Source organism: Pagrus pagrus (assembly GCF_965226575.1).
Source record: "Pagrus pagrus genome assembly, chromosome: 16".
Classification (NCBI taxonomy): domain Eukaryota; kingdom Metazoa; phylum Chordata; class Actinopteri; order Spariformes; family Sparidae; genus Pagrus; species Pagrus pagrus.
In genome coordinates, this window is record NC_140200.1 from 21,050,694 (window position 1) to 21,069,894 (window position 19,201).

Below are 19,201 nucleotides of genomic sequence, written 5' to 3' on the forward strand. Positions count from 1 at the left end.
ACTAGACGAGAAGGCTGGCAAGCAAGAAACCACTGTTCAAGATGTTGTTTCAATATTTGTCAGCGTGAATTTACTTGATATTTTTCACAAGAGATCACAACGTTTCAACATTCCCAGACTTAGAGAAGACCAAACCATAAGCACAACATAGTCATTAAAAGAGTAGAACAAGGCAAAAAGGATGTACATCCATCTAATTAGCAAAGGTTCAGAAGAGGTCCTAATTAGATACTTAGATCTCTTGTGCTGTGGAAAGGCTACAAGAGGATCAACATTAACCCAAACGTTTACTCGTCAGCGTGGTTTACTTCCTTTGTAGGGACTGAATTTATTGGAAAACATCGAGACATTTCATGAATATTCCTCCTGAGTGGGATCCAGTCACTAGATGCCACCAGACATCAGCAGTGAAGAGCTGAAGTCTGACTCTAAAACTGCAGGAATGAAACAAAGGAGACCACTGGCTGATAAAGAGAGGGACAGTGTTTAAAACGCTGAAGATGTTAAAGGGGATTAGGTGAACTGGAGGCTTGAAGGGTAATGGTACACACACACACACACACACACACAGCAGAGATTCCAGCTCCCCAGGAGAGGGCAGTTGGATGGCTATACTGTCCTGACAGTAATCCTCAGATTAACTGGTTGTGGGGCTCCACCAGTCAGCCAACAGTCAGCCAGACAGACAGAGAGCCGGCCAGTCAGACAGTCATTTAGAAAGACAGACAGTCTACCAGCCAGCCAACCAGCTTATAATCGTGTTCCCAAAGGTTTTCAGCCACTGGATCACCTCTCTGACCCTTCAGCAGCTGTCTCTTTAGATTTTCTTTTCATTTTTCAAGGAACATTTACTCAAATTCTGTTACTCAGGCCTCATTTAACGCCACTTTTAACCAGTTTAAACAAAAACTGACTCACCAAAAGTTGCACCTTCCAGATCCAGGTGTGTTTATACTAGAATGCATTGAAACCCGTGTTTACACACATTACACACACTCATTATGTATTATGTATTATTATTTTGGTACATTTCTTATTAACAAGGATCACTTTGTAGAAACCTGCTTTGACGTTGACATGAAATCTTTTCATGTTCATCAGTGTGAAAAAAAATGATTTAATCAGGTCAATTCATTACATATATTTATTTACTTTAGTTACTGGTTACTTTGCAGATGTAGTTTCATATTATAATATAATCAACAAATATGTCATGATGTACTGTTATAGATTAAGATACAACTTTATTGATCCCTGAGGGGAAGTTCAAAAAGCCAGCCAGCAGATAAACTGAAGAAGTGCATCAACAATTATAATCCAAATATGCCACTCAGCATAGTGAGTACTTTTACTTTTGGTACCTTAAGTATAATTTAATGCTAATACCTTTGTACTTTTATACTCAATACTCAAAGTACAAGCTCAGAAGTGTATTTGGTTAAGTTTACTCAGTTACTTTACATCACCACCTTTAAAAAAACTACATCATTTCAGTCACTACTGAGATAGCATGTATAAAACTGCATGAATTTTGAATGGAGTTTGGTGGAGAAGTAAGTGGCCTTTGCACAAGTTGAAACAGTCTGATAGTGGAGCTGTGCTGTGCCCGTCTGACTGGCAGCTCAGCGGTTAACGGTGATCTCAGAGATGGATTCAGAGGAGCTCTACTGCCGTTACCGTGGCAATGGAGTCCTCTCCATCGCCATGCTCACCAGCAACTCTGTCTCCACGGTTACGTTCTGTTAGGCACCGAGTGGAGGGAGGCTAGTCGGGAATAATAATGGCCAACGGGGGCACATGAGGGGAAAGATTTTAACAAACACACACATACAAAGTACGGATTTACTGATCGAGGCTTAAAGGGGACGCTCTCTCTTTTCTCAGAAGTTTTGAACACAATAAACATATAGTGACACGTTGAAATATATATAAATTATCATCACTGTCATCAGTTTTTCTGGTTCCACAACTGTTTGGCTTGTGAGTATGTTGCATATATGTTCGAGTAACTTTTTCCTTCAAGTTTGTTTGATTTGAGTGACCTTCTGAAGTCTGAAGAGATAAAATGATCCAGTAATTCAGTAAAGATGAGAAACAGGTCTACAGATAAACTATATATATATATTTTTACGTAGTTGTGCTTTAATATCTCATGTCTGCTAAGATTTATCCTGCAGCCCCTTGTGTGGGAACCACTGTTTCAGAGCCACCATTTAATTCAAGCATAATACAACAAGTCCAACATTTGGCTCATTTCTGTTGCAGCCCAACTTGTGGTGATTTGGTCCGGTGCATTTTTACATCAAAAAGCCGCCAGTGGAGCTTTAGGAGAGCTGTAATCAACATTTGTGGAGGGAGGACAAAAGAGCTGGGAGGGTGGAGGGGGCGAGGAGAGGGGAGGAGAGGGGCAAATGCTTGAGGTGGTGGCCGAGGAACAAGAGGAGTTTCTGGAAAGTTTGAACAGGAGAAGAATGAAATCAAGGGGCTGATGGAGGGAGGGTGTGAAATTGAAGTGAGGGGGTCAGATGAGGTTTGTCGCTGTTCCTTTGCCTCCCCTGCAGAGACAAACTAGCCCGCACAAGTTTTTACCGCGGCTTATAAGTTAGCAACTCTTACAGCATAAAGACAATGCATGCTTTATTAAACTCCCTCTGAAACAGACGAGTTGGTTTAAACACCTTCTTTGAATCAACACCTTTATTGAGTAGAAAAATAAGTGATTTGTAACATGATTGTGCTCTCTATTCATACTTCATCTCAATATAACAGCACACAGTTTTATTTGTAACAAAGTTATCATTGTTTCACACTGTACACAGGCTAACATTTCATACTTGGAGTTTTATATTTAAAAAGGTGTAACTTGTAAGAAATGGCCAGAAGTTGTATTTCTCTGTTTAGTCAGGAAAGTAGGTGTAAAAATTTCTCCTTTCTTGACATTTTGCTGGTTCATTTTGTCGACTTATCAGACTAAGTAGCAAACTAGCTGCTGCATTCATCTCCCAGCTGAAATTACAGGGGCTGTCAGACTATCAACTGCTGGTACAAAGTGTTATTACGAGACAGGATGGGCCGGGGCTAGCTGGACATCTCTGCAACACTGTGCATAGGCTTCTTCGATGATATAGCAAAGCAAAGCACAGCATAGCATAACATAGCAACACTGTTTTTTCATCATTCTCTTTTGATAATGTTGGTTTTTTGGATGTTTTAAACAAAGGTTCTGACCACATCTTACACACTGTCCCTTAAAAAAACATGTTCAATGATGTGATTAACTCTAAATATTGGAAACAGTGAACATTTAAATGAACAGCATTGGAAACTCAAAGACCTAGCAACCTTTAAAAACAAATTAAAATGAAAAAAAAAAATAATATATATATCCCAAGTTCTGAACCTGCCTCCCTGTTTTAAGTGTCCAGTTATCTAATGCCAGTTATGTGTTGTTACAAGACAATCTAACACACTGTTGTTATCTGTAGTAGTGGTTATGTCACTGTTTCACTGTTTGTGTGTGTTTATGTGCTTCTATATGTTTTCTTTCAATGTCTGTATATGCCATCAACCTGCCAGGGACTGCAGAAGAAATGTACTTTATTGGCTAAATCTGTCACATTTAAATGATGGATCCATGTGCTCATGTTAATTAATGTACACTGACACTCCTTAAATAAAATAAACATAAACGTAGTTAACCCTGCCTGACATACTAAACAACATTTGGTCATTGGACTATAGCTAGCAGAGGAACTTCAATATGAAAAGGTTTTATTCATCCTCCTGGTCTAACAGCATGGAGGTTTGGGTGGAGGTCAACAGTCCTCTGCAGTTCGACATTGCACTGTTTTTCCACCAATCAAATCTAAAGGATCTGATGATGAATCCTTCTTGTAACTGAACCCTGCTGACATCTGGTTTCAGAAATACGTCGCATTGCAGAAGATAAAGACGCTCAAACTGCCTGTGACCGACTGTGACTTACATTCTGTTCAGTATTCAACATCAGTAAACACCATCAGCTGAAGTGGTGGTCGACATTTGGCAGCAATTAGATCGTTCCGGAGATTAGGTGTAATCCATTAGTGCAAGAAGGGATAAACTTGGTGATGGAGCGAGGAGCTTCAACTCTTTCGTTTGAGACAGAATACTACACCTTACTTTTTTATAAAGGCTACCAGGCCTTAGTGATTTCCCTTATAAAGTCTGCACCACCCTCAAAACTGAAAAGCAGATCAGTTACAGACACATTTGATATGCTTTGAGACGACAGAGATCAGGCGACTACAACTCAGTATAATCAACATGTATTCATCAGTGTATTTTCTCTCTATTTTAAAAAAATCTCTCTAGATTTACTGTGAAATTGTGAAACTGTTGATGCGAGGAAGAAATATCCTAAACGGAGATGATGCTGGTAGAAAAAAGCACAACAGATTAATATTTAGGAGCTGCAGAATCAGTGCATAGCAAATTCCTTTTCATTATCCCAGCAGAGTAAAAAAAATAAAAAAGTGACTCCTGAGACAAATCCCTTCATTTTGGATCCACCTTCATGTTACCATTCTCCCTTACTCATCATACACTTGGAGTAGGACAGCTGGTCCAGGTAGAGCACAGCACACACCTGGTTGACCTTACAGCCTCCGTCACAGACGATGCTGCTGTTGTAGCCGACCATGAAGTGACTGAAGTACTTGTCGAAGGCTTTGGTCTGCGGCAGCCTGAAGCTCAGGCCCAGCTGGAGCAGGCTTTGTGGCTGCAGGTCAGTCAGTCCAAAAGCCTCAGTCATGATATATTCAAGCCTCCAGTCGGATCTTTGTTTCTCGTTGGCTTCCGTCAGATTCAAATAGTACTGCCAGATATCCTTCAGAGGCGGAGAAAAGCACCAAAAGAGAGTGCGAGGGGAGAAAGAGAAAAAGTCTTTGAGTCTTTTTTGAATGCCAGAAGCTGTTTTTGTGCGCTGATTGACACCGTGATTAATCATCAAGAGGGACTTCTTTCTTTGTTCTTTGATCAGCCAGATAAAAGTTAGAGGAGGACATTTTTAGTCTGACCTGAATTTGTCAGCATCAACCAGATCTCATCTCTCTTCTGAATCATTCTGAGGTTTTAAAAAAAACGTTTTCGGGGGTTTTGTTGTGCACTAAAATCAGGGCTTTCACTAGAGGCTTTAACAAAGAGCAGGTCCACATCCATTAAAAGGCTTCACATTGTCTAACTTGTCAGACCAGGTTTCAGTTTGCCAGGTAGTATTTCAAGATAACAGCCTCCGCTTTATGTTTTATTCATTTACTTTACGTGAGACAGCCGTATAAGAGATGCATGTGAGTTTAAATAAAGGTAATATAATACAAATGTATGATCTATTGTCTGAAAGTTTTAAAATCCACTATACGGCGACGGAGACAAAGGAGACGAAGAAGGAGAAACAGTTGAAGGACAAGGAGGAGGAAGAGGAGAAGATGGTGAAAGAGAAGAAGAAGAACAAGATGAAGAAGAAGCTGAAAATGAAGAAGACGGTAAAAGAGAAGAAGAAGAAGAAGAAGAAGAAGAAGAAGAAGAAGAAGAAGAAGAAGAAGAAGAAGAAATGTAGCTTGTTGTGCAGCACAGAGCTTCTTACCTGCAGAGTGTAGTCCTTGGTGTTGTATAAGTACATGCGGAAGGCCGGGTTATTCGAGTACGGCTCCAAGACGTGTTTGATTGGTGTAACAGCCGGTGACACAAACAGAGAATTCACCGGTTTACCTGCAGAACAACAGAGCCAAACATTAATATGATATAATTCAGTCGCACAAAATATTCACACATACTTTCCTCTGAGGCTGGATGCTTCGAACAATTTGAAAGCTGAAGTTGTACCGGACATCAGGAAAAATAAATAATCAGCACATGATTGGTTCGACTAGTTTCTAGTCAGCGATTCATTATCAAATGATAAGGATGAGTTTTTTTCTTTAACAGCAAGATGTCTACATAAGATTGTCAAAAATGTACTTGAGTTCTGAGTTTTGAGTCAGAATTCCGACTTTATTCTTGTTCTGAGAATAAAATCTGAGTTCTGACGTTGAACTCAGAAGTTCAAACTGTGACTCTGACTTCAAAGCAAAGCAAAACAAAAGACATAAGTGAAACTGTTGGAAGCGTTGTGTCCTATCTGAGGAGGTGAAACCAAGGTTAACCTGCCATTTTTAAAGTCAGCTTCAATAATCACACATATTTGTGCCTCTTGTGTTTTTATACGTTTCACCTTGTTGGTCCAACAGCACCATGATGCTGTCACGGTGGGTGTGGCCGTAGAAATGTCCGGCAATAACGTGACTGTACTTCCTGCAGATGGCGACCAGCCTCTCGTTGTGGCTTCGTCTTATCGCAGTGATGTTTCTGACAAAGGGCAGGTACCCCATCGGGACATGAGCTATGATGAACACCTGGAGGAAGAAGCAAGCCACATTTAAGGTTTGACAATTCATTTCATGATAACATCCTGACTGTGAGGTGAGTCAAAGGTCCAAGAAGACATCTCAGACCTTCTCCAGGCTCTGAGCAGCTTTCTCCAGAGTTTTCTCCAGCCACTCGAACTGTCCTGCAGGGTCTGTCATGTTACGTGTGACTTTATCAGGACCGTAGTACAGGATGGTGTTGAGACTAATCACCCGCAAACCAGGCTTCACCTGCTGGGAGTAGAAACCACCTGCAGGATGAGAAGACAAACACAACATGACGATTATTTGATGCAGAGAAGAACAGAGCGTTAGCATCACGTGCTACAGCTTTATTTGGACTATATTAGAATATCACACCAACACTAAATGTTACATGTTGAACGCTGAACATGCTCATTAGCATGCTAAGAAGCTAAATGTTTCATGCCAACTGACATTTATAGTGTTTAGATAATTGGTCCATTTATAAATGAGTCAATCGGCAGAGATGAATCGCCCACAATTTTGAGAATCAATTCATTGTCTAGTCATTTATAAAGGAATTTTCTCTTCTATGAATTTAATTTGAATATCTTTGTGCTGATTCATGTCATGTGATGACTTCAGATACGTGATACACAAGGGTTTTTCATGGTCAGATACAGAGAGGATGTAGCAGTTAGGAAATGTATGTCCTGGGTCGACCAATCTTCAATATGCAAAGTAAAAAAGTTGTTATTTAAATGTTTGTATTCGTCGAGTATAATGTCCAAAGTCCAAATATAATGTCTGAAAGAATGCTATGAAAGTGCTGTCAGTGTAATATAATAAAAGCTGTAATAAAATATTAAAAGAACACAGAGAGGCTGCGATACTCACCCTGTGAGAGTGTGAGCAGAGCTTCAGGCTCCAGCCAGAGCTTCCACTGCTGGGCAGCAGCTTTGTAGATGGCGTTGGTGGAGGCCGGCATTTGGTCCTGAGAAGAGCAAGCAGAAAGCACGTTACATGACAACATGAAGTGCAACAGTAATACAATCGTCACACAAACAATTCACACACACAAAAAATCAAAGAACAACAGACAATGGTGGCAGAGACCAAGAAGTTCCTAAATCTATTGGTCCTGCACCTCGGCAGCTTTTATCTGCGACCAGACGGAAGAACTGAACTCACTGTGCAAAGGTTGACTTAGGTCTTTGTGTGTCACCTGTGAGAGGTCTGTCATCACTGAGGCTATACTCACACTATCTGTCATTTAGTGTTTGTGTCATTGAATCAAAAGCAGCTCTAAGAGGCTTTTCTACCTGAAAAAAATCAAACTCTGACATTTCTTAAAATTTAAGTGCCTTGAAAATGTTTAAATTAATGTATATTCATTAACACTGGCACAAAATTTCACCCAACCACCTAAATAAGTCAAACTGATTCCGAGTCTGTGCGTCAAAAAGACTTTTGAATCTTTGTCCTGTACACATCATCCTATTTCTGTGAGCAACTACCTGCGGCCAGTAGTCGTGGTTTCCCAGGGCGGGGTAGACTGTCATGTTGGGGAAGTGTTGTCTGATGGTCTGCGTCATGTTACTGATCACCTGGACCACCATGTCTGTAGTGAGCTCGTCTGGAGGGACATGAGGCGGACTGTCACTGTTTGAGAGGGAAAATAAGATCCAGCATCAGTAAACCAGGTCAAATAAGGCACAGAGAAGCTAAACCAGGAGCTGAACCAGTTTGGAGGCAACCTTTATCCTCCGTACTTCTCTATCTTGTGTGCACACAGTTTCCCTGCATGATGAGAGAACATTACCAACATTTCAGGTGCGCTGACTTCATGTACTTCATTAAAGGAAGTTGCTGAGTCAGTGTGTGAAACTGTTGGCTACTTACGACCTGCCTGATTGTCAGACTGCTCCGGTTTCTTTCCCCGTCAGACTTGTTGTGGGAGTGCAGCTTGTTGTCCAGTTTCACAGCACTTAACTCATCAGTACAGTTTTGTTATGACTGAGAGAAATCACTGCCAAAATTCTCAAAGTAGCACCCAACTTGTCACAAATAAAAAGTTGTGTTTTAAGGAGGAGGAAGCATAATCATTGTTGATTATTCTGTAGATTATTTTCTTGGCTAATCAATCAGTTGTCAATTAAATCAGATGACGCTGAAAAATGCTGATCAATGTTGCCTAAAGTTTGAGATGATGTCCTCAAATGTCTTGTTTTGTCCACAACCCTTCAGAAAATAGAATAAATGACTTTAAACGTGAAGTAACTGCAGTAAGAGATCAGTTACCACTCAGCACCACCGGTAAGAACTGAGAACAAACCTTAATTCTCAACACTGACTGTATTTCCTGTCCCTCACATGACAGCTGTTGACTGTTCTGGCTCAGCAGAGCTGGACTTCACTGCACAGTGCAGCAGAAATAACAGGAATTCCACTGTACAATGGACTTCCTCTTTAAGTAAAAAGGCAAACTCATGCTACAAAGTCCTTTAACAATAGCATAGAGCAGAAATCTTACTTAAAACCTGAAAAAGGACTCCCTGTGGTGGAGGATTACGTGGCAAGGCCTTCTCTTAAGCATGTCTAATAAGCCTATGAATTCCTGGATTAGCTGATTAGCTCCTGATTAATAGAGAGCTGTGCAGAGGACCTGATGCTTACAGTTTTCTGTGTCATTATCACAGTGAGCCAACGTTAGTTTCCAGTGCCCTCAGAGAATACAGAGCGGTTCTTTAAGCTACCTGTCATGGTGAGTGGATAACTCCTACTCATCTTTTGAGGCCTGAAGTGGTGCTTCAGTGCTCCAGTGGGTGTTAGGACTTTATTCACTGCATTTAAATACATGGTGCACTGTCAGTCTTGCAGACACATGCTGGGAGGGATACAGATGTATTGTTACATCATGATATGGTGCAAGTGTTGTCATTTCCTGGTTTGAATGGCTGCAGCACAGTAAAGTGATGTAAATTTCTTAACTTAACAGACTGTTCTGCTTGTTCTTAAACTTTCTTATCCACATTACTGATGATTACTGATCAGAAATGTCAGTGTTAATACCAATAATCATCTCTACAATATGTCGCTTTTGATATCATCATATTAGGTCAAAAATATCATTCATAAGGTGTTTTTGATGAGATTTCAAAATATCAAAATATGGATATCGAAGGTTGCAATATTATCTTACGGCCATATCACCCAGCCCCATCGCTTAATCATGTGAACAGCTGAGTGCTAAAAGATGCAGAGAACTGAGAGAATAAGTTAGTTGCAATCTGAGCTCTGCTAAATTCTGATATTGTGCAACAGTTATTCTGTTATTTTGGACGTTTGTGAAATTGCAGGTTTTAATATGAGAATGGATCAGACAGCACAGGAGGAAGCGTCACTTCTGCTTGCTGACACAAACGTAAACACATAGAGTACTGTACTTCTTACGGGAACTTGCCATGACAACTGAGGGTTAGGGTTATGCTGACTTGAGTTCAAAATATTTCCTCTTAAAGGGTAACTCCACCAATTTTACACATTAAAGTGTGTTTACAGGTCTCGGGGAGTACTACGGCATACTGTATGTGAAAAAGTAGCATAAAGCCTTTTGTGGCTCCAGAGGAAGCTGCAAAGAAATAGTCTCTAGTGATGTCACTCAGTGGCTGAGTTGCATTGTGGATAATGCCAGGTTTTGAAAAGTAGTCCATATCAACCTAAAAACAAATGATCAAAATGAATACAGCAGAACCAGAGAAATCGTTATTCCACACATTCTTCTTCCTTTTCAAAACATGGTGCCTACACTACCCACAATGCAACGTCCACAATGAATGAAGTTGTCCTGTTGTCTGCTAGCTGACACATTAAAAAAGTCACCTCTTAATTATAAAAAGGATAGAAACTGACGCTACAGAACCAATGTCATCATCAAAACCTGGCTCCTCCATCCCACAATGCAACACCGACCACCGGGAAATTCAGGTGTGTTAGTCTGGTAAACTCACTTCTTTCTTGCTCCACACCAGCAGATTTTTAAAAACATTTTCACACTTGTAGTCCTCAGACGCTGACTCAAGTGACATCACGTGAGGCAGTTCATGAGACTGCACACAGCTCCCTCCGGAGACACTTGGACACCTGGAAACGGTATATCTTGGTCCCCTTTAACGCACACTGTCAGGGTGTAACCTACATCGCTAACTAGCTACAGCTAATGTCTTTGTGTAAGCAGAGCAGTGCTTTGAGCTAATTAGCTAACACTAACGCTAGAATGGCAATGCTAACATACTGATGCTGAGCAGGGAGAACTTTTTGTTTTAGTTTGTGGGGTTAGTGTGCTAACATCAACACAAACCAGCTGAGGCTGATGGGAGTGTCATTATTTTCGCAGGTATTTGGGAATAAACCAAGATACATTTTGTCTGAAGCAATTAGAATGAACATCTATCTTGTTCATCTCTGTTTTTAGCCTGGAAAAAAATAATTAAGCATGACACACTCCCTTGAGGAAGTGTGGACACTTAATCGAAACTACCCCATTCTTCAACTTTAAAGTGGTTTGGTCCACAAATCACATGACTGCTGTGAGAACAGGATATGAAACAACTGTAAAGCCACAGATGTGGTTTCTATGAGCTGACTCTTGATCCTATTCCTGCGATTAAGTTATTCAGTGTTCAGTTCCAGTTTTTCATCAAAGACAAATTCTTAAAGAAGAAGAAGAATTAAGCTGGAAATCATAACCCTTATCAGTGCACTGACCCGGTCCATATGATGAAGTCCTCTGGCTGTGTGAGCGGCGCCATGTGAGCGAACGCTGACTGGATGAGGCGGTAGGGAGAGTCACACAGGAAGTCCCCAAACATGCCGGCATGGGTGGCAGGGACTCCTTTGGAGGAGAAGCACACCTTGGTGGGGTCCTTGGCCAGGTGATAGGTGGGGTCCAGGTGGAGGTCTGTGATGTGCCAGAACCTGCCTGGATGGACCGAGGGACAGATAATAAGAAGATAAACGACAGGTTTAGGGACAAGGAAGAAAGAGACAAGATGAAAACTAAAAATATATTTTGAGGGGCAGGACTAACACTAAATATAGCTATGTGCACGTTTAGAGAAATTATGATGGGAATTTCCTCTTAAAACGAACTAAAATACACAACTCAACAGTCAAGAAGACTATATTTTGCTTCTACATCCAAAATTATGACTAAAGATCTGTTGAGTATTGTACATGTCCAGGAAGAGAGGTGTGAAATGTGACTAAATAATGTTATGTGTGTTTGAGGATGCAAATGTCTTTATTGACTGGGGGTTAGTGTTTTCAACTCATTTCTTCTTTTGCATTTAGTTTATTTTTAGGCTTGTAATATAAGCTAGGGCTGATATGTTCCCTTTTTTGGTTTGGGTGGAGAGATGAGTACACATCCTCTAATTGTTCAACAGTACAGTCTTCCTTTTTAAATGTCTATTCTATAATATAATACGTCTTATTTTATGCTAGCCCATACAACAAACTCCAATCAGTAGCCCCAATAAATGACACCTGGGAGTGCAGGATTCTCTGAAGACGTTTGTGCCTGAACTCCTTCTGAAAATCTGCCAATTTATTAGTTTTTTGTCATCTGAAAACAAAATGTAATGTTTACAGCAAAATTGAACACCTGATATACATCCAGAATGTCTCAGGGTAAATTCGGCAATGATGACATCAACTAAGCAGGTCTATTTTTAAGAAAATATCCACTTTTAGAAGTCAATCTCAAAACGTTAATTTTCAGCAGTTTGCTTTCCTTGGTGTAGTTTCTAATAATATTCTAATCTTATTTTGTGCTAGGTCATACAGCAAACTCCACCTGTGTTGCAGTTAAAGTAAGTAACTTAGAAAATCCATGAAAACATCAGTAGCCCCATCAAATGACACCTGGGATAGTGCGATCCTGAGGCGTTTTTGCCAAAACTCCGTTTAGAAATCTGTCACTTTATTAGTTTTTAATGATCTGCAAACAAAATGTAACTTTCACAGCAAACTTGAACATTTAATGTACATCCAAAACGTCTTGAGGTCAATTCGGCGATCATTTCACACAACTATCTGCACACATTTTTAAGGAAACATCCACTTTTATAGCTGAACCTCATGTTGTTCATCACGCCAAGTGAAGCCTAGCAGACACGTCCAACGTAAGGATTCACGCCGTGCGTTTAAGCCTGTGTGGTTGCGTTAACAGTGACACAGTGTAGCAATAAACCGCTCGACTGTCACCTGAGTTGTCATCACCGAGAGCTCCCGGTGTTTCCACTCACCTGTACCCGACAGGTAGCTGCTTCCAGTCGGTGTCGCCGCGACCGGAGCCGCGCAGCACAGCAGCAGCACGACACACAACAGGTATATCATGTTCATAGTGCTGAAAATCGACATTACGGTGTTTCACACTGCCTACATATTACTGAACCAACCAAAGTAACGTCAGGTCATTGTCCGCTGAACTAAACAGGAAGTACGATGGTGAAATGATCACGTGACTCTGTGTTTTGGAGCTCAGGAGGAGGAACTTGTGAAAATGAAAACAGAAAGTCTGCAGGATGAGCTGTGAGCTGAGACATGGAGGGCATTAACACACACACACACTTTAATTAACAGTTATTTCACTGTTAATAAACAACGAATGTCTTAAAAAACATTTATTAAACAATTGTTTATTGTAAAGTTGCAACTGATGTTAAGAATAATTTGTAAATGGTTAATAAATACAGTGTAGTTCATCAGGAAACATTATTTGGATGGATTATAAAGTTACAACTGATGTTTATAAACCTTTACATTTCATTTTTTTACCAACTTTACGTGAAACATATGTGATGATCCTATAAAATAAGATGCATTATTGTAGCTTTAACTATTTTAACATACAAAAATGTTCAAATTAGCTCCACCTCCACTATAACAGCATTAAAATAAAATAAAATACTCCTTATACATTGTTATGATAATCTAAATGTTTCTCTTTGGAGTATTTTTAGGGTGTGATGTTGTTACTTTTACTTAAGTAAATGATCTGAATCCCACATGATGAAGCCCTTAACGATATAACCATTCACTCTGTCCTAACACACGTTCCCCCAAATCTGTAGGTTATTACCACAAAGCTCCAACATCTTGAGTTTCCCCATTTTGTTACACCATGAAGACATTTTAGCAGTTTTATTTTTTAAACCTGTCAATGGTCCAATTGCAGCATATCCCCCCCCAGAGTCATCTGATAAATATAGTGAAATAAACATTAAATCAATTGTTCGCAACCTTTTTTGGTTTATGACCTTTTTTTATGAGGCCAAATGTACATTTACCTCATCACAGGTTACACATTTCAAACAAAGAGTGTGTTTTCCTTAATGGATTGTTTTAATTTTAACACTTTTTAGAGAGCCTCAGAGGGAACATTTACCCAGTACGTCACACACAGACTCACAAACATTTTGTGTAGCAAATAAGCTTGGAACTTAAAGGGTCAGTTCACTCAAAGTTGCACATTTTCCCACTTGTCACAGCTTTCACAGGGACTATTTCTGGTAATTGTTGACGGTGAGATCTGTGGGTTATTCAGGGTAATGGGAACACTGCTCCTGGAAAGACAGACTGCTGCTGAATACCTAAAAAAGCTGGGACATTGAAACCAGGAGTGTTTGCATGGCTCAGTACCACTAGAGCGGGGGTGTGCAAACTTTTTCCCTTGCAGGGCAAAAAAAAAGGCACCCATTGTATTGTGTTGTTGAGATGTAAAATGGTAGGATCCCACTTTCAGCACAAATTGTCACTTTGCCTGACGTGTTCTGATTATCAATTAATAATTTGGGATCCTAGAACATTTTTAACCCCACAAGACAATTAAAACATAGAAACTAGGGAATGATAGCCTTTAGTCATAATGCAATGGCATCAGAGGTCAACACCAGATAAGGACTTCATAAAAAAATAGATTTTTGTACAGAAACAGATCCAGCTTCCCTTTGAACGTTCAGTAGAGACAGTCTTTCTATCAGTCCCACATTATGAGGATATAATCTACAGACATGCTGCTGCTTCCACCCTCAAACCTCTGGAATCAGGTGAGATAAACACCGTTATCTTTTCACCTATTAGTCCTTTATTGAACATTCATCACCCTATAACTAAAAAGCATAACTATGGTTTAAGTCCTGCACGTTTATTCTTATCTGGGAAAATCTGCATTTTTGTAAGTGTTTCCACTGAGAATTGTTCTTTTAGAAATGTTTTCACTCATTATGTTTTCACTTATTGTTTTTTTCCCGTCTATTTCGACATCATCACAAATGAAGGAAACCTGAATGATTGTTGAGGCTTGAATTAAGTTTTTTATGACTTGACTCTGGGGTTTAAACTTGAGTCTTTTGGTTGTTTGAGGAATGAATCGTGCTGGATGACGGAGCGATTACATCAGAGAAGAGCACTGAAGGAAGGTAACTTAGTACATTTCCTCAGGTACTGTATGTAAATGCAATTTTGAGGAATTTGTTCTTGAGTATTTCCATTTTGTGCTACTTGATACTTCCACTCCACAACATTTTGGAGGCGAATGTTGCTTTTACACCTTTATTTGACAGCTTTAGTTACTAGTTACTCTGATGACAATCAGGCATGGAATCATCTGTAGTAAATATACATACACATAAAAATATGTCAAATGTACTTTACTTGTATTTTTGATGCTTAATATTATATATTTCAAGACTTTTACTCAAGTACTATTCATATGGGTCACATCCACTTTTATCGAGGTAATATTATTTTATTTAAGTATGACGGGTACTTTTTACAACACTGTACTGTTGTAGCTAGTTTAAGTGGAGCTCATTTTAACTGTTTCAGTGACTGTTGGGTGGTTTAATCCATAACAGTATATCACATTTATAAAGAAACTACTGTACCAACTCAAGCTGATACCACTGATGGAATGTAACTAAGTACATTTATTAAAGTGCTGTACTTATGTGCAGTTTTGAGGTATTTTTACCAGAGTATTTCCGTTTTCCGTAACTTTATACTTCCACTCCACTACTTTTGGCAGGCAAATATTGTACTTATACACATTATTTGATAGGTTTAGTTACTTTGGTGATAATCGAGCCAATAATATAATATATATGCATACATGTAAGAATACATAAGATTGACTTTTTCTTGTACTTTCAATACTTAATATTATATACTGTAAGACTTTTACTCAAGTACTATTCATATGGTTGCCTTTTACTTGTTTCCAAGTAATTCATGATTCCATTTTATGCTACTTTATACCTCCACTCCACTACGTTGGAGGAAAATATTGTACTTTTTACTACACTACATTTACTTGATAACTTTAGTTACTTGTTTCTTTACAAGCTGCATCATAGCTATAGTAGCACTTTTTAAAATTAATCTATTTTAGTGGCAATCAGATAAAAAAAAAGAAGACTTTTCCTCAAGTACTATTCGTTATGGTGAGTTTCATGTTTACCAAAGTAATTTTTTAACACCATATCTTCACTTTTACTCAAGTATGACTTTTGGGCACTTTAAACAACACTGGAGAAGAGACAAACGTTTACTCTGTGTTTTTTTATTTCATGTTTCACACAGGGCTGCAAAGACGATCCATCCATCACGACAGAAATGTTTCCTCATATATAAAAAAAAAACTTCTTACAAAACATGTGCAGCCTGCAGGCCGTGTACATGCGGAGGAGGATGAAGTGCAAAGAGAAGCATACAGTCAATAATAATTAGAAAATCAACACTTCTTGGCCGGTTTGGGATGCTGTCAGTCGGAGCGCTCATGCCTTCTCGTAGCTGCGCACCGCATGGATGTCTTCAAAGGTCAAATTCTGCAGGGAGAGAAGACAGTTACCATGACGGGGGATTCAGAGTTCCCAAATATTTCATGTCACCAACAAAAAAAACTTTCTTTTAACTTTTTCTACAACTAGCGGGAAGCTTTTGGGCAGCTGGCGTTAAATACAAACAAGCTAATTTGACTATGAATGCATGAAAGGGGCCCGCAAAGCTGCATTTTTGGAGCTTAAGAAAGACAATAAAGCTGTCTGGAGAGTGATGTGGGACTTTTTATCACAACATCTTTGACTTTAATGTCCTTTAGGAGCCCAAAGAGATGATCTGCAGAAGGTTTTCCATACACATGATTCACGAATAATATCTAACAAGCTGCATATTTTCCATTACATTTCCTGATTCACCATGACTTCTGAGATATTTATTTTTATTTGAGAGCAAACAGAAGAGTGAACGACTTCCAGCGATAAGACATTTATCTGATTATTGGTAGTACTGTCTACTAAAAGGTCCTGAAAGCCCAGGAACATTTTATATTATAGTAATTAAATAAACACATTTCAAGTCAAACAGGTCAGGAAGTAGAAGCACGTCTGATCAGGGTATCTTCAGCTTACCATGACCATCTTGCCGTCCTTGATTTCTCTGACGAACTTGGTCTCTTTGCCGTCCCACTTCTGGACGTGGACCAGCTTGTCTCCATCCATAGTCACTATGGCCTGAAAGACAGGAATGGAAACGAGTCAGATGCTGCCAGATGTTGATCTATTTCTGGAGGTCTCAAGATTCAAGTCAATTTTTGTCATCGAACCACAAATAGAAACAAAGGAACTCAAAGTCCGATCAGAGCTGCATTTGGAAAAAAGACTTTTTAACTTAAAATCTACGCTTCACATGGAGAAATGAGTGGTGATAGTGGTAAAAATGAGATCTTGAATTAACAAGTTTATTTATTTATTTCAGAAAAACACAAGTTAGACACCCCTCAGGAACCTCTCAATCAGGACTGAAGAAAGCATGAAAAATGCTTGATTTTGCCTCCGACCACAGTTTTTGTTCTCCTCTTTAACACAATGTAGACGTGAACTTTTGAAAAGTTTTGTGTTGAACTTACCTTGCAGCTCCTGTCATCAGCGGTGGTTTCATCGAACTCCTCTCCCAGCTTGAAGGAGATCTCCGTGTTCTTGAAGGTGCTCTGGGTGCGAATCACCACCTTGTCGCCCTCCTGGCTGATGATCACGGTCGGCTTGGTCACATTACCAACCTGCCGGGTGGCAAAGCCCACGCCTGACCAGAGGACACAGGTGAAATATGACTGTTAACTCTGTTTTATGACAACCTCTGAACATTTCATTTAGAATAAGCAGAAAAAAAGTTATTTTTCTGTCTTGATTTATTGTATTTGTGAGTGAAAAGAAACAAAAGTAAAAAGTTAAAGAAGGCTGTTACTCACCAAGTGCTTTCATGTACTCATCAAAATTCTCACTGTCAACCAGTTTCCAAGTGGCACAGAAGGCGTCAACCATGGTGAAGGTTCTCAGGGAGGCAAAGTAATCTCCAAAGCACACTGAGCAAGCTGCAGCTTCTGTAGGTTTCCCCCCTCGTGTTATTATTCTGCTCCTTATTATTATGCATGCAGGTGGGTGGCGCCATGCATCCCATTGGCTCAGGAGATTTTCTCTGAGTTTTTATTGGATATTTGAAAATGGGTCATGGTCTTATGGACCCTTGGACGAGGAGAAAAAAAGCTTAATTAGCCCATTTGTATGCCTAATGATGTAATTACTCTCATTCATGGGTGTCAGTTTGGTTTGAGGTGAAGTTTGGTGCCACATCTCAGAGTAAATCCATGTTTAGGAGAAAGCGCTACCTTTTTTTGCTTTTCAGTGTAATAACACCTCACAGGGAAACATTTAACACCAGAGTTCCCACTGAACTTGTCTGGAAAAGAGTCAGAATCTGTGCAAAGATGACAAGTCAGCTTCCTCAATCAGTTAGTGAGTTTGAGGAGCAAACTCATCTTTATGCTTTAATTGATTTCCTCATCTTAATCCCCCGTTAGCCTTGTGTCAGACAAGCCTTCTTGTGTGTGGAATGTGCGCCGTCGGGGGGCGTCAGCGAAGCAGAATCAGTTTGTTTGACAGCCCTTTGTCCTGAGCTGCATTAACAACCCCCCCAACTGCAATTTCTTCATGCTCAACACACACACTAATTACTGTCTATAAACGTGTGTGTGTGTGTGTGTGTGTGTGTGTGTGTGTGTGTGTGTGTGTGTGTGTGAGAAGGGGGAGAATATGTGTGTAGGTTTTGCTTTCTCACACAAAGTAAATATATGCTATAGTATCATATCTGCGTGAGGTTTTGCATCAAAGGAAGTTTGTGTTTCTTGTTGAGTGGTGATTAAAGGAAGCAAACTTCTATTAGATTACAAGTAACAACTGATACTGTCAACACAACCCTCATTTAAAGATGTTTATAGACATTTGTAGATGGAGTATCATTACTTTATTATGGTACTGATGAGTACGTAGAGTAAGCCTAGAATGGCCATTCTTACATTTTTTTTTTTTTTTATGGATTTGATTATCTCATCATCTTGAGAAAATTAACTCTAAAAGATGATAATCAAACAGATTAGGAGAGATTTCCCAGCATGCATAGATGGCATCTTGATAACTGCTGCAACTGATTTAAGCTGAGGAGTACCACTATTTAACAAAACATCAGACTAGTTCACTCTTATTTATTTATATGCATATTTTATTATGGCATAACCACACCCATCACTGTGAGAGGTTTATTTTTTGCCATAGAGGATTATTTTGGGTGTAGCCAACTGGACAGTAACACATCTGCTTGAAGTTGACCACTGTCTACCACTTTAACTCCAAGGTATTTGTTTTAAACAAAGGTAAAATGGCTAAAGCTAGGCAATTGAC

General features: G+C 39.5%; 2 protein-coding genes across 2 annotated transcripts; both read right to left on the bottom strand.

Moving 5' to 3' along the window:
• Window positions 1–2,679: 2,679 nt before the first annotated feature.
• smpdl3a (sphingomyelin phosphodiesterase acid like 3A) lies at window positions 2,680–12,887 on the bottom strand. The gene is made up of 8 exons (XM_084376856.1): window positions 12,716–12,887; window positions 11,175–11,388; window positions 7,925–8,069; window positions 7,305–7,401; window positions 6,531–6,694; window positions 6,251–6,431; window positions 5,624–5,748; window positions 2,680–4,867 (listed from the first exon to the last, which is right to left on the bottom strand). The coding sequence occupies exons 1-8, from the start codon at window positions 12,828–12,830 to the stop codon at window positions 4,559–4,561; spliced, it is 1,350 nt and encodes a 449-aa protein (XP_084232982.1). The 5' UTR covers window positions 12,831–12,887; the 3' UTR covers window positions 2,680–4,558.
• A 3,125-nt stretch (window positions 12,888–16,012) lies between these two features.
• On the bottom strand, window positions 16,013–17,860 carry LOC311271268 (fatty acid-binding protein, brain). Its single transcript, XM_084376872.1, has 4 exons — window positions 17,716–17,860; window positions 17,377–17,549; window positions 16,880–16,981; window positions 16,013–16,297 (listed from the first exon to the last, which is right to left on the bottom strand). Exons 1-4 carry the CDS (start codon window positions 17,786–17,788, stop codon window positions 16,247–16,249), a joined length of 399 nt encoding a protein of 132 aa, XP_084232998.1. The 5' UTR covers window positions 17,789–17,860; the 3' UTR covers window positions 16,013–16,246.
• Between the last annotated feature and the right edge of the window lie 1,341 nt (window positions 17,861–19,201).

Coding starts and splice junctions, on each gene's coding strand:
- smpdl3a (XM_084376856.1), bottom strand. CDS start 12,830: ATGTCGATTTTCAGCACTATGAACATGATATACCTGTTGTGTGTCGTG. Junction 11,389..12,715: donor CAGCTACCTGTCGGGTACAG/GTGAGTGGAAAC, acceptor CGGTCCATCCAG/GCAGGTTCTGGCACATCACA. Junction 8,070..11,174: donor GACTTCATCATATGGACCGG/GTCAGTGCACTG, acceptor CCTCTCAAACAG/TGACAGTCCGCCTCATGTCC.
- LOC311271268 (XM_084376872.1), bottom strand. CDS start 17,788: ATGGTTGACGCCTTCTGTGCCACTTGGAAACTGGTTGACAGTGAGAAT. Junction 16,982..17,376: donor CTGATGACAGGAGCTGCAAG/GTAAGTTCAACA, acceptor CCTGTCTTTCAG/GCCATAGTGACTATGGATGG. Junction 16,298..16,879: donor AGGACGGCAAGATGGTCATG/GTAAGCTGAAGA, acceptor CTCTCCCTGCAG/AATTTGACCTTTGAAGACAT.